The sequence below is a fragment of the Chinchilla lanigera genome, unplaced genomic scaffold, assembly GCF_000276665.1.
Source record: "Chinchilla lanigera isolate Chin_1 unplaced genomic scaffold, ChiLan1.0 scaffold00211, whole genome shotgun sequence".
Taxonomy (NCBI): Eukaryota; Metazoa; Chordata; class Mammalia; order Rodentia; family Chinchillidae; genus Chinchilla; species Chinchilla lanigera.
Window position 1 is genome coordinate 296,010 of NW_004955612.1, and position 15,603 is coordinate 311,612.

The 15,603-nt window shown below is 38.7% G+C and overlaps 1 protein-coding gene across 9 annotated transcripts in view; it reads left to right on the forward strand.

Moving 5' to 3' along the window:
- Window positions 1-15,603, forward strand: part of Ttll5 (tubulin tyrosine ligase-like family member 5) — a gene marked incomplete at its 3' end in the record, with an annotated part of 241,514 nt that overhangs the window by 186,268 nt on the left and 39,643 nt on the right. For all 9 annotated transcript variants that reach the window (XM_013510126.1, XM_005414950.2, XM_005414953.2 and 6 more), the window contains 1 exon segment: window positions 15,358-15,553. In XM_013510126.1, the coding sequence (XP_013365580.1) occupies window positions 15,358-15,553 (196 nt within the window).

Below are 15,603 nucleotides of genomic sequence, written 5' to 3' on the forward strand. Positions count from 1 at the left end.
CCTGGGGGAAATGAAATGATTTGCGCCACAGTGAGTGGTGCATGGTGGTCAGGATTCAAACGCAGCGATACGATGGTGGAATCCATGTTCTTACCCACTTTGCTGGTGACTCTCCTTGTGTACCAGAATCACCCGAAGGCTTGTTGACAGATTGCTGGGCCCCTGCCACAGTGTAGACCTGGGGTGAGGCTCAGTTACTGTCATTTTTAGCAAGTTTCAAGGTGGCGCTGGAGCTGATGCTGCTGGTCCAGGGACCATGCTTTGAGAACCACGTCCTCTGCCTCTCCCGGGTGACAAAGTGGTGTTCTGTGACGCAGCTGAGGAGCAATCAATGTGTTTCCAGTAGCCTGATCCTGTCAGGCAGGTGCCTGCATTTCATGCCAGCTGTGACCTTGGCCCAGCGCCTCTACTTAATCTGGAGCAAATTTCAGTCAACTTGTCTTCCCAAAACAGAAGCCTGTGCCATTGTAAGTGTGCCATTGGCTTGAGTAAAAGGCCACTTTCTGGAAGGACCAAGGGTTGTGTCCATAGACTGCATGCTGACAGTAGCATGGGAATGGGCTCCTACAAGCTGTTCATAGCTATACTGTACTGCACTAGGAAAATGGCTTGAACAGAAGTATATGTTTTATTCTCCTCCCTTTGGCCTTACTACTTGCTTAAGTAGAACTTCCTTTCTTGTGATTTCCCTTGTTTTATAAAAACATCTTTAGCTATAAAGAAAGAAAAAGGACAGGTGGAGGAGGTTTAAAAAGAAGGGTGGAGTTTCTGGAATTGTTTCTTATTTTCCTTGGGCAATTGAAGAAAAGGGGCAGAGGCAGATTTCCAGAGCCAGAAAAACTGTGGGCTTGACTGTGTCAAATCGCCTGCTGCTTTCCTTCCTGGGGAAGAGAGAGATGAAGGGAGCCTAACTAATCCCGGGGAGCATGAATTCCAAATCTGTGACACTTCGCAAGCTGTTCGTGTGCACTAGGTTTAAACCCAGCTACAGTTCAGTGTGGAAGTTCTTGGAAACTGGCATGTCAACTGCTCCAGACAAGCTGCACATTAACTTCCACTCGAAAGGCTTTCCCTGGCTTGTCTTTGCAGGGTGTGAAAGCTAGGTGATGGCGGTCCAGTTTTACAAGTGCCAGCTGTGCTTGTGTGTGCCTCCATTATTGTCACAAAGCATCAGACTTTTCCCTTTAGTTGATAAAAATCCTGCTGAGCTGGACTCACTCTTTGCTGTTGAATGGACTGGTGGCAGGGAGTTCTCCGTTGGCTTTCTTAAAGGTCACTCTTTGCTCACTTCTTTTTTAGTTCACAGCTACATTTTTCAGGCTTCATGTGGTATGCTGCTTATGCCAAAATAAAGAGCTGGATCAAAGACATTTCTTGTTCATGAGGCTAAGGATCAATCTGTCTTTTTAGATCCAGGAAGCTAATAGATAAAGGACCAAGGTTTCTATCTACATTACTGGCAGACTCCCAGAATCCTAAGTTGCCCTCTAGAACAGTACTGTGAACTTAACCTTTTGAAAGTTTGGTTTTATGTCCAGCTTTGTGTTCCCTAAAGTTCTGTCCCAGAGTCTTTGCCAGATGTACTAAGAAATCCAACTTTGTCCTTATTTCCTCCTCCTGGGGACCATTCCATCAATCATGGAGTAGTCGGGGTGTGGAGACGGCAGAAGTCTGGTTCACATTCTGTATCCATTGTCAAATCCAACTGGCTGGGATTTCAGTGTACTTTTAAAGGATAGGCATATCAGCTTCTAGCTTTTTGACATGATATCTCAGTGTGTTCTTCCCAAATTTATGTCACTGTCATGCAGTTTTTTAATAAAATCAAAGTACATTTAGCCAAAATATCCCCCTCAGACATCTCATCATCACTAAGCTTTTTTGTCTTTCCTGTATCTCTATTGAATGAATAATCAGAAACCTTCCCTCTCAGTTGCTTTTACTTCTGTGTTTTAAATTGAATGTCTTATTTGGATCCTGCTCATGTGTTTAATCTCTTTTGATGATTTCTTTCTGTTCTTTATTTTTCTTTCTTTTTTTTTGCGGGGGGCTTTATTGATTTTGAGCCGCCTTATTTTAATTTGTTGTTCTACTTTTGCTTTTGGGTCTTCTACCAAGATATGTAGTAAACAATAGGGTGCAGATTTGGTTTTCAAATTGACATTTACCTGGACGAACTGTCCAGAGTCGGAGGGCGAGAGCTAAGAAGCAGGTGGCTGGTCTGCCCCCGGTGTGATGAGGCTGCAGGTGCCATGGGTATTGTCAGTAAAATGTCACTGCCTGTGGGCACTCAGTACCAATGACACGGGTAAATTAATTCACACATAAATTAATTCAGCCACTCCCCACCTGGATATAGGCTTTACCCCTTAGTTTTAGTTTTCAGGGCACATCTTTGTCCTATCCAAACCCTTAATTCATTAGAGAGCCAAGCCATTGAATCAGTCTTATTTTCTCTATTGAATTACTGTGTCCAAAGAAGAGCATTTCTTATGATTACTAATTCCTGATTTATGTTTCTAGTGCCTGTGATAGTGAGTCAGTGTATGATTTAATAGGCAAAGAAGGAGCTTATACGCTGGGAAAGGAAGGGAAGAGATAGAGATAAATTAGATGCTGAATATATAAACCAGTAATTGAGATGTCACTTTCAGGCCAAAATCTAACAGATTAGCAAAGCAGTGATTTGGCAGCCATTAGAGAAGGAAAGGGGAATTGTTTAAACCCAGCATTGATTCATGGGAAAAGTAAGTCATGCTAGACTAACCTCATTTCCCTTCATGGTAGAATTACTTTAGTAAGAGAAGATCAAGGGACTTAAAAAGAACAACTGTAACTGGATTTCAGCAAGGCACAATGAAATCTTGTGAGCACAAAGAGAAATGTGAAAGAGATAACACTATCATTAAGAATATTCTGAACCTAAATGGGTAACTGTAGCCAGACAATGAATTAGTGTGAGTTTGGGAATTAAGCCTCTGGGACTCAGTCACGGGCTCACTAGTTCACCTTTTTATCAATGAATTCACTTATCCATTTTATTTAAATGCCTACTGTTTGCTCGACACTTGTATATCTAGATGACACACAAATCTTGTTTTCAGATGACATGAAGTAGGAATTTCATGAAATAGTGTATGTCTTAGATGACAATAAAGATTTACAATAATTTGAATACTGGAATGATAAATCTAATTCATGGAATTTAATAAGGGAAAACACATCATTTCATATGGATTTTAAAATGCACATATGAAGAATACTTAAGGGTTTAAGTCAGTGATGGTGAACCTTTTGGAGCTTTCAATGATAACAAATAGCCCACTACAGCTTGTGTACCATAGGTTTGCCACCACTGGTGTAGGTTGATGGTATCTGTAACAGAAACCCAATAAAAACTATCTAAACCTGGGGCTGGGGATTAAGCTCAGTGGCACAGTGCCTGCCCGGCAAGCGCAAGGTCATGAGTTCGATTCCTGGTACCGGAAAAAAAAAAAATATCTAAACCTAATATTATCATGAGGGGAAATGTTCATAACTTATTACTAGATGAAAAAAGCAGGCAATATAGGTTCACTCTGTAGAAGGGAAGTATAGAAGAAGATGCGCATAAAAATGTTGATAGTAGGCGTCTTTGGTTGTTGGAGCATGAAGACTTTTTTTTATATCTTTATTTTTGTGTTTCTTAGGTATAAGATATTGAGACTATAGTGCTTTTGTTTCTTAAAAAATTGCTTTTGTTTCATTTTATAAAAGTGAAAAGAAGTGTAGCCACTGCTGTTATAACCTTGAAGGAGGGGAAGTCAGGAGGAGGGAGCCTCTCTCTCTTCAGTGCTCACATCTAGGGCTGCAGCGGTTGTCTCTCCCTACTGGCAGCATTATTCGTGAACCACACTTTCCCACAGGAGCAAGCACCCTGCCCATGATGAGCATGTTCTCCCATCTCCTGGCCAGGAGCAGCAGGTGTCCCTCACCAAGAAGTCATTCCCAGCAGGGGCTGCTGTGCTGCAGCTGTCCCTCGTGGGTGACTCTGGCAAGTGGGCTTTACCCTCCTGCTCACGCATGCTGAATAAATCCAGGGCCCTTTTTGAGTCCACTAGGTTCACTCCCTTCACTTATTACCCAGGTTATCTTACATGGGCACAGTACTTGGCAAAGGGACAATAAATGCTACTTCCCATTTCTCCTTTCTCAGAAGTACCAGAATTGGTCACACCTGTCCCTAAGTGCCCTATCGTCACCTCCCGACTCCACCCCACCTGAAAGCTTAGGCTCACTTTCCACCGAAAAAATGTTAATAATAGTCAGTAACCTCTATTGAGCATTTATTTTGTATGCCAGACATTGTGCTAAGTGCTTGACACAGATTTCATTTAATTCAGCCAACTTTATGAGAGATGGGATTGATGTTTATTCCCATTTCACAGCTAAGAAACTAAACTGTATGTTGCTTTTAGTGGTCAAGCCAGCATCTGAACCTAGCAATCTTTTTTTTAAAAAAAGAGAATTGAAAAAAAGGAAAAGAAAGAACAGTAGCAAAATGCCAACAACATAGACAAAAACAAAACAAAGCAAAAACAATAGTGATATAGGATTTCAGAGCAAAGTGATAGGGTTTAACAGTAGTTGTTATATTATATATTTTTATCTTCATCGAAGTTGGTCAGAGTACCAGATGTAAGAATGCAAGATTAATCAAATCATTAAAGAGAATAAAAAATAAAAATAAAGAAATTATAAACAATACAGAGTTTCACCAAACACAATGATAGAAATTCAACAATGGTTGTTAAGTTGCGTGGTGTTGTCTTCAAATTAGTTGTTCAGATTACCAGATATAAGCATGCAAAATTGGTCAAATAAAGAAATAAAGCATTAACTGTTCCTTTCAATAAACCATCAGATATCAGCAGTACAGTTATCCCAGCCATCCTTCTATATACATATATATTTTTCCCTTCCTTCTTTCCTTTTCTCCTTTACTTAATCCCAGTTGTTTTCTCTTTTGAGCAATTTCTTTCCCTTTCCCAATATCTGTTGTACATTTTGGGATCCAGTTAATCTTTTATGATCTTACACTAGCGACACAACATGTCTACATATGTGGATCCGATTGATTTCACTTATGAGTATGGTCTCTAGTTGCATCCATTTACCTATAAAAGCTTTGAGTTTATCTTTTTTTTTTTTATACCTGAGTAATACTCCATTGTATAAAAATACCACAATTTTTTTATCCATTCCTCAGTTGATGGGCATTTGCCTTGTTTCCAAGATTTAGCTATGACAAATTGTGCTGCTATAAACGTGAGTGCATGTATATCACTGTGGTATGAAGTTTTTAATTCTTCTGGGAAAATACCCAGAAGGGGAATAGCTGGGTTAAGTGGGACCTCTAATCCTAGTTTTGTGAGGAATCTCCACACTGATTGCCACAGTGGTTTCACCACTCCACACTCGCACCGGCAGTGGAGAACAGTTCCTTTTTCCCACAGCCTCTCTAGCATTTGTTATTGGTTGATTTCTTAATGACAGCCATTCTTTCTGGGCTGAGATGGAATCTCAGTGTTGTTTTAATTTGCATTTCTTGAATGACCAATGATGTTGAACATTTTTTCATATATTTATTGGCCATTAGTATTTCTTCATCTGAGAAGTGTGTATTCATCTCAGATGCCCAGTTTTGTATTGGGTCTTTGAATTTTGGGGGCCTGATTTTTTAAAAATTCTTTATATGTTCTAGAGAGAAGTCCTTTGTCAAATGGGCAGTTGGCTAAAATATTTTCCCAATTTTTGGGTTTTCTTTTTACTGTATTGGTGATTCCTTTCGATGTGCAAAAACTTTTCAATAAGAGGAGATCCCAGTTGTTGATTCTTTGAAGTTTGGTTTTTGTTCATGAACTCTTTGCCTACCCCAATGTCATCAAGATTTTTACCTACTTTCTCTTCCAATAAATTTAGTGTTTCTGTTTTAATATTTAGATCTTTGATCCATTTTGCCTTTAATTTAGTGCATGGTGAAAGACATGGGTCTAGTTTTAGTCTTTGGCATGTGGAAAGCCAGTTTTTCCAGCACCGTTTATTGAAGAGGCTATCTTCCTTCCATTGAACATGTTTGGTGCCTTTGTCGAAGATAAGGTAACTGAGTGTGTTTGTAGTTGTATCTGTACCTTCTAATCTGTTCCATTGATCTTCAGGTCTGTTTTTGTGCCAGTACTATGCTGATTTTATCACAGTGGCTTTGTAATATAATTTTAAGGCAGGAATTGTGATGCCGCCTGTCTTTCCTTTGTTTCCCAAGATTGCTTTTGCTATTCTAGGCCTCTTCTGGTTCCAGATGAACTTTAGGAGTGTTTTGCCTAGATCTGTGAGGTATACTAATGGTATTTTAATTGGGATTGCATTGATTCTGTACAACAATTTTGGGATTATGGCCATTTTCACAATGTTGAAATTTAAATTTCTATCCATGAGCAAGGAATATTTTTCCCTTTTCTGAAGTCCTCTTCAATCTCTTTTTTCAGAGTACTGTAATTTTCAATATATAAATCTTTTACTTCCTTTGTTAAATTAATTCCTAAGTATTTCATTTTTTTAGATGCTATAATGAAAGGTATGGTTTCACTAATTTCTCTCTCAGTCTGTTTGTTGTTTGTTTATAGGAATGCTGTTCATTTTTGAATGTTAACTTTGTATCCAGCTACACTACTGAATTTGGTTATTAAATCTATAAGTCTTTTGGCGAAGTTTTTGAACCCAGCAATCTTGCTGTAGATCCCAGCTCCAGGTCAGTGAGCTGCTGCCTCCGTTCTAGGTTGGTCAAGTTTGGAAACTCTGGTGTGGATCCAGGGACAGAAGGCCTCTGCCACTCCAGAATTCTCTAACAAACCCAGCTCTTGCTTTGGTTTTGATATTTCTCCAGCACCCCAAGTCTCATTTCTTTTTGTCTTGCTTTTGAATTATTTCTTAAATATTTTCCCATGGGCCTTTCATCATCTCAAATAGAATATTTAAAGATTTTTTTGAGCCTTGTCACCCCATTTTCAAGCAGGCAATAAGCTTGCACTTGTGGAAGAAATGTTCTTTTGTTGTTGTTGTTTTTGTTTTTTGCGGTACCGGGGATTGAACTCACGACCTCATGCTTGCCAGGCAGGCGCTTATGCCACTGAGCTGTATCCCCAGCCCCAATAAGCTTGCACTTGTAATTTCATATAGGTCTTTATTTGACCTAGCATATATAGACCATGAGGAGTTCACATAGTTTTTACAGATTATTTCTGAGCTTTTTGGTACTTCAATACTATGTTATACTTTTAACTCTTCCTACAGAAGAACCATCTCAATGTAACTCCATAAATTCAGAGCAAAAGATGATAGAGAGAATATGGTATTATCTCAGGGAACAAACTCAAAGATTGAAAAATATAGTTTCTTTACCACACCTGCATTTTTAGAGATCATTTTAAAATCATAGTCTAACACACAAACTCTCTAAGAATTAGAGCACATGTCAAAATCTGAGCATGAACTCTCTTGGCAGGCCCATCTAACTTAGTCCACTTAACTAATGTTAGGCACAAATCTCCTTTGGTTAGCTATCCGTGTTCCCAGCCAGCAGTTACCAATAGATATCAACAGTTTAAAATATACCTTATACATTAAGATGTATTAGTAGATGGTTTCCATTTCATTGAATTTATATCTAAAAGCACTTCAGCTTTTATTTTTTCACTAATGGAAGTAGTTCTCAACCATTGAAAACTTTCATAAATATATTTGTTTTTCCTTCACAGAGCCTGCACTATACCCTTCTAGCTCTGTACTCTGCTATCATGGCTTTACTCTCTTCTAACTACATAGGACTTTAATATCATAATACACCTTCAGGCCTGGTTTCTCTGGACCAGCATCCTGTACATTTTCATCCATAGCACTTATTTACATATTATTGTCACTCTACTTGTGTTCCTCTCACTTCTTTAGACCTTCGGGCCAGATTATTTCGTCTTTGAATTTCATCACTATCATGATCGTATAGGTTAGTTCCCCTGGACTCTCACCTAATACCATTCCTCCTGGGCTTTAAATCCCTATGCAAATACTGTGTACTCCAAAATCCTGCCATTCTTGACTTCATTTCTCCAGACTGTGAGCTTTTTGAGAGAAGGAACTATGTGTTTTTCTTCTTAGTATTCCCTAATCACCTAAGAATAGTACCTAATAAATATGGGTTGAATTGCAACTGAAGTGAAACAACTACTTAGGCATATAGCTTAGCATTTGATCCCACTAGTACAAAGTGCAAGAAGAGAAAAAGTAATTGTATAATGAAAATCAGGAAAGTGGTATAACATATACACAGAACAGGACATAATAGTAACTAAGGTTTTGATGAATATAAATAAAACTCTTATGACTTTTTGCTTGTACGTTTGGTCATTTTGAAATTAAAATATAATTTACATGAACTAGAAAGCATGTGTCTTACATGTTCAATTTGATGAGTTTCAACAATTTTATATATCTATATACCCACCACCTAATATAATATATAGGGTATTTCCGTCACACTTCAAAATTTCCCTGTGTCATTTCCCAGTCGGTTTTGCCTCTCCCCACAGTAACCTTTTTCTGACATCTGTCACCATGTGTTAGTTTTTCTAGTTCTTTGGAGTTCATGTAAATTGAATCATATTATATTTACTCTTTTGTGTCTGCTTCCTTTCATTCAACACAGTGTTTTGACATTCATCTATTTTGTTGCTTACATTAGTAGTTCAGTCCTTTTTATTGAGTAGTGTCACATTGTATTACTATATCACAATTTGTTTATCCATTGTATTAATCAACTTTCAATTGCTGAGACAAAATACCTGACACCTGCAATTTAAAATAGGAGAGGTTTAATTTGGCTCATGGTTTCAGAGGTCTCAATCATGATTGGCTGGCTTCAAAGCAGAAATACCGTGGCAGGAAGGCATGGCAGAGGACAGTTGCTGGCCTCCTGCATCCAAGAAGCAGAAAGTGGGGAGGAGCACAAGAGAAAGGGACCAGCTATAGCCTACAAGCTCACACAGCCTTGACCCACTTCCTGCACTAGGCCTCAGCTCCTCATGGCCCATTCAGCTGTGAGTGGTGTCTGTACCACTCACCACTCCAGAAGTTTCTTAATTCTGTCAAGTTGGCATTCCAGATTAACTGGCACTGAAATTTTCCTAATGATGGACACTAGGCTTGGTTCCAAGTTTTGACAGTTACTAATACAAACTCAATGAAAATTCCTATATAACTTTTTGTTTAGCCATATGTTTTCTTTTCCTTTGGGGTAAATCCCTAGGAGGAGAACTATGGGGTCATGTTAATATATGTTTAACTTTGCAAGAAAACTGACAGATAGTTTTCTGAAAGTATTATTTTATGTTCCCATCAGCAATGTTAAATAGTCTAGCTGCTCCATACAACCACCACCATTTGTACTGCGTTTAATCATTGCAGTGGGTGTTACATGTTATTTGCATTTCTCTGATGATTACTGATATTGAAAACTTTTCATGTGTTTATTGGGCAATCATGTATTTTTCTGTCTGCTCAGAACTTTTACACATTTTTTAATTTGGTTGTCATTTTATTGTTAAGGTCCGTGATTAACAAGGACTACTTTATATATTATAAGTAAGAATTCTTTGTAACATATATCAATTACAGATATTTTCCTCCAGGGCATGTCTTGCTTATACATTTTATTAATGATATCTTTTGATGAGTTTAAGTGTTTCATTTTAATGAAATTCAGCTTGTCAGTTTTTTCTTTCATGATTACAGTTTTTTATATCCTAAGAAATCTTTGTCTACCACAAGTTTACACACATATATTTGCTTCTGGAGGCTCTATGATACTAGCTTTTAGAGTTAAGGAGTCAGTGATCCAACTCAGCTTTATGTGTATATGGAAAAGAATAGTGGTCAGGGTTCATTTTTTTTCTTTTCAGTATCTGGATACTTTTGACATCACAGGTGATACTGCTCTACTGATGACTATATTTGCTAACTTTGCAGCACAGAATCCTTTGCTGGTAGATGGCTACATTTAGTGTTTTCTACATCTGACCTCAAAGAGCTGTAGGGCTCTAGCACACTAAAATGGAATCATTGGGTTGGAGGAAGAATAGTAATAATGGTACTAGTGGAATTCTTGGAATTCTTCCTATTTGTCATTATTTCCACTTGTGTTAATTCTTCAAATCCCACAAAAGCCCTGTGAGCTGGGTGTAATTATCATATCTCCATTTTGTGGATGGGGAAAGTTTGAGAATAATAAAGGATAGAGAAGTTAGATGTATTGAAGGCCTTTGGACAGAGGATCCTTTCCAGCTTATTAATTTTGTCCTTATCCATTTGATCTCTGTGAATACAACCCAACTCCAGCTGCCCTGGAAAGCATTTGTAATAAAGCGTACAATGTTCATTTCATGCAGAACCATTCTAATTTTGTTCTTGGAAATAACCCGCACAGCCAGGGGAGATCCCCATCACATTATAATGCCTCCTCAGTCACGTAGCTTTCTTATTCTGGCTAGCACCATTTGTACTGCTCATGGAGTCCTTCTGTCATCTGTAGATTCTGTAACACTCCTTGGGTGCCAGGGCTGCTTTTGGATTGAGAATTTGTAGAAAAAGAAAGTATAGCCTCTGCTAACTTTAAACATATATACGTTCCAGAAATTGTTGTTGAAGTGGTTGGATATTCTTGCTTGTAAAGATATCCCCAAGGTATCTCATTACATATATGCAGATATTTCAGTATTTTTTAAACATTCGAAACACCTCTGTCCCATGCATTTTGGACAGGTAACTTCACAAAATTTTAAAGAGAATGATTGACTCTTGAAATTTTGGTAGAGGTAGAAACTATTACTAGTAAAAAAATTTTAAAAATCAAAAAAGACTTGCAGAAAATGGGATGGAATTTTGAATGGAATGAAAACTATTAGATGATGTAGAAAGGAGTATTTAGATATGTAATCTCAGGCACCAGGAATCCAGGAAAGCCCAAGTTCCAGTGCTCCCGGCCGCCTCTGTGTCAGTCACCACAGGGCTTGCATCCTGCAAGCCCTAACGGCTGGTGCTGCCAGTGCAAAATCCCATGGCCTTAGTAGCCCACTGTAACTCAAAGCAAGCGTCTTGTGGCACCCGTTGCATTACACAGCTGAACACCCCGTGCCCCCACCCAGCATTATTCTGTAAAAATTCCTGCCTCTTTGCTAAAAGCCTCTGCTTGCTTGAGAAACTTCCTTTTGTGATTTGGAGACTGAGCTTATGTTGCTGATGAGATTAAAAACAGATTTCATTATAAAAGTTTATGGTGTTTCAGTCTGTTCAATATGCGTGCAACTGGAAAAAAACACTTCTTATCCAAAGTCCTTTATTTGATCTTTTATCCAATATCCTCTCCTTTATACATCTGTTGATTCCTGCCTCTGTTCACATACCTAAAATCCTGTTCACAATCATCCCTAATTAAGGTGGGTTACTTATCAACTTGATTTCTGATATGCAACAAGAAGGCATTAAAGTGAATGTCTCCTCGGAATGTTTTTTATTAAAATGACTTTTAGCAAATAAAACCAGTCTTGCCACCAGTGAGATAAATTTTGATATAAACTACGTAGTTACATAACTCCTCTAATATCTAATGAGGCAGACTAGCTAGGTGTCATGGTACATATCTGTAATCCCAACACTCAGGAAGCTGAGGCAGGAGGATCATGAGTTCAAGACTAGCCTGCGGATGTGAGACCCTATCTCAAAAAAACAAAAAGAAGAAAACATTGAGTCTAGATTGCTACATGTGGCTATAAACTATAATCAACAGCCAAGCCAGGAATGGAAGCAGAATCACTACTTTGATCCATTCATCATAAGTAATAATACTGTAGTACAGTAGCATAGAGATCTCCAGATGACTTGCCGAAGCAGTTCTTGCTTTTTTATCTGTCTTTCTTTGTGTTCATTTGTTCATTGGGCTGCTCACCCCTTCCTTGAATTTTGTGTTCATTTAAACCTGAATACTGCCAGGAATGGCAGTACATCCTAGTAATCCCAGTACTTAGGAGCCTGAGGCAAGAGGATCACCCCGAGTTCAAGACCAGGCTAAACTACATAGCCAGACCCTGTCTCAAAAAAAAAAAAGAATACCTTTCCCCATCACCCCTCCTTCTAGTTGCAACTCAGTGCCTTTAGCTGCTCTGCCTGCTTTATATATATTATCTTCAGCAAACATTTGTTCCTTTGCTAATGAGAAGAGAGATGATGGGTCCCTCTGGCTCCTCTTTTCCTAGCCATGTAATCCTGTTTTACTCCCACTCCATATTTTGTGAGTAATGTTACATTTCATTAATATGTTTAGGCCCTTTTATTTTATCAGTGGACACCTCACACCTCCATAAGCTTGCAAGAGTTTGGGTTTTTTAACAGTACAATAGCATATGCATCATGGCATTTCCAGAGGATCACTGAAGATCACATATCATACTCAAAAACAAAGAAAGGAAAAGAATAAAGAAGCTCTTTGCTTGTTGATACTGTCCTCCAAAACGATTAGCTACAGTTGAGCAGCTTAATTATGGGAGTCAAACCGAGCATCCTGTCCCTAAGTAAGGGATGTGACCTTGCAGAGGTGAGATTACGTGAATAAAATACATTTGTGGCTTTCAGAATATATCTCCCAGACTTTGCTTAACTAGGTATTTAGGAATCTCCTTATTTGAAAGAAGTTGGGAAACCCAAGCAAAGATCCGAAATCACCAAGCTATGAAGGAAGCCACCGGCGAAAAAAGGGGACACAATCCTAGGCTCTGCAAACGATCACTCTGCTCCCTCCACAGCATGCTGTGTGGTCATTGGGACCCAGCTATGAACAACCGGGTGACCTTTCATTCGGAACTCAAGGAGGTCTGCATACGTCCAGTGTTGATACCCCTCTACTATTGAGTGATCACTAATGCCAAAGGAAGGATTAGCACAGTGATTTATTTGTTTGTTTTCTAGTGCTGGGGATTGAGCCTAGAGCCTCATGCATTTTAAGCATGAGCTCTACCACTGGGCTACACTGCCAGCCCCAATAGCATAAATCACCAAGAACACATCTCAGATTAGGCACTCTTTCATTTCTCCAAGATCATTCACTTGGGTTTAGTATAAAGCTGTTCACTATGAGAGCCTTTATGATGTTTCTTTTGTGAACAATTTTTCTGGTCAAAAAGAAAGAAAAAAAAAATAGTGTAGATAAGGAAAGTCCAGAGAAGAATCACAAGAAGTGTTCAAGAGGTGAAATGACTATCAGATAAGATCATTCTCACAGTAACTAGGTCTTTAAACATTGCGTTTAAATATAGGTACTGTATAACATTTTAAACTTTTTAAGTGTATAATTAATGGCATTTAGTACATTCACACTGTTGTGCAGTTATCACCGTTATCCTTCTCCAGAACTTGTTCTTCACTCTGGACTGAAACTCTGTACTCATTAAACAGTAACTCTCTATTCCCTCATCCAACCACTATTCAACTTTCTGTCTGTGTCATTTGACTACTCTAGGTACCGCCTATCAGCAGAATCATATTCCTTTTATCCTTTTGTGACTCACTTGTTTCATTTAGCATGGTTCCTCAAGGTTCATGCATGTTGTAACATGTATCAGAATTTCCGTGTGTGTGTGTGTGTGTGTGTGTGTTGCTGTTGTTGTTGCTGTTGTTGTTGTTGTTGTTGTTGCTAGGGCTCAAACTCAGACCTCACACATAGTAGCCAAGCATTCTACAAACAAGCTACATCCCCAAGGCCTCTTTCCTTTTTAAAGCCAAATAATATTGCATTACATATAGATAGCACTTTTTATTTATCCATTCATCTCCTAATACATATTTATCCATTCATCTCTTAATGGATATTTAGATTGTTTTCCCTTTTCACTAGTATAAATAATGCTGCTTTGATTTTTTGTTTGTTTGTTTGGGTTTTTTTGATACCAGGGATTGAACTCAGTACCTTGCACTTGCCAGTTAGGCACTGGGCCACTGAGCTACATCCTCAGCCCAGTAATGCTGCTTTGAACATTGGTGAACTGTTACCCATTTTGATTTCAATTCTTTGGGGTGTATATCTAGAAGTGGAAATGATGGGTTATATGGGAATTCTGTATTTAATTTTTTGAGGAATCACCAAGGTGTTTTCCATAGCAGCTGCATCAGTTTAAATTCCCATCAACAGTGCACAGGGTTTCATTTTTTGCACATCCTCACCAGCACTTGTTACTTTCTGGTGTTTCTTTTTAGTTTTGTTTTGTTTTGATAATGGCCATCCTAATGAATATGACGTGCTAATGCATATGAAATGGTGACTTTCCTGCCTGAAATGATCAAAGAAGGAAGTATAGGAGCCTGTAGCTGTGAAGACTTTTCATATATTTACATAGACATGGTCACCAGAATCAAGGATTTAAGAATTTGGGCAAGAAAGATAGGCAAAGTATTTAATACACAATATAGCATAGAGTGATGGCAAACCTTTTAGAGGCGAGTACCCAAACTGCAATCTAAAACCCATTTATTTATCACAGGTGTTAACAATTAAATTTGAATACTGAGACTTTAGTTCAGAAAAAACAGCTCATACATTAACATCTTTTGTCTTAAAAGAAAAACAACACACGTACCATAGGTTTACTACCACTGTCATAGGTACTCACCAGTCAAAAAGGCTACCAGGTCTTTTCCTTCTTGGTGGACATAAGCTCATTGTCAGCCTGAGTGGGGGGCCACATTGAGGTACATTTGGAAAAATGAATAAAGGAGCTTCTCATACCACTTATGTTATCTTATGATGGAGATATAAGCTCTAGTATAAATAGCTTCTAAAGAAGATTTAGATATTTCACTAATGGCTGGTTAAGAGAAACTGAGGAGTCTGTGTAATTTATCCCTTTACTTTTGAAATTGATAGTTAGAGAAGATGATTGTGACTCTCTTCTTACCTTAAATTAGAAATTCGAAATTCTCTAGACTCTTCTTGAAGGTCCTTGAGGCAATCGCAGGGGAGTGAAATTGCTATTTCAGTTCTTTGACATCAGTAAATATTTACTGTCCACCGACCATGAGTACCAGGCCTTATGATAAGTGCTGAGGGTCAAGTGGAGAGCAGAGCAACCTCTGTCCCTGTCCTTATTGGGCTGTGACTAGATAATTTACAAATGGATTTGTAATTCCAAACTATGTATGGCTTAATAATGAAAAGTGCCTGAGACACATCTCTGCTTGCCGCTACAAAACCACTCCAAGAAATCTGCTTTCTTTTCTCTTCAGGAGCCTCCAAGCAGGTGGCTTTGCCTGGGAAGGAGAGCTCGAGAATAACGCGTACAGCAAGGCTACAGGGGTGGTCCCCCAGCACAAGTACCTCCCCACTGCGGGCAGTTACCAGCTGCATTTTGCCCTCCAACAACTTGAACAACAAAAACTGCAGTCCCGGCAGCTTCTGGACCAAAGTCGAGCCCGGCACCAGGTAATTCAAGATAAGCTTTTCCATGCACAAGTATCTTCCTTCTGTTGGTG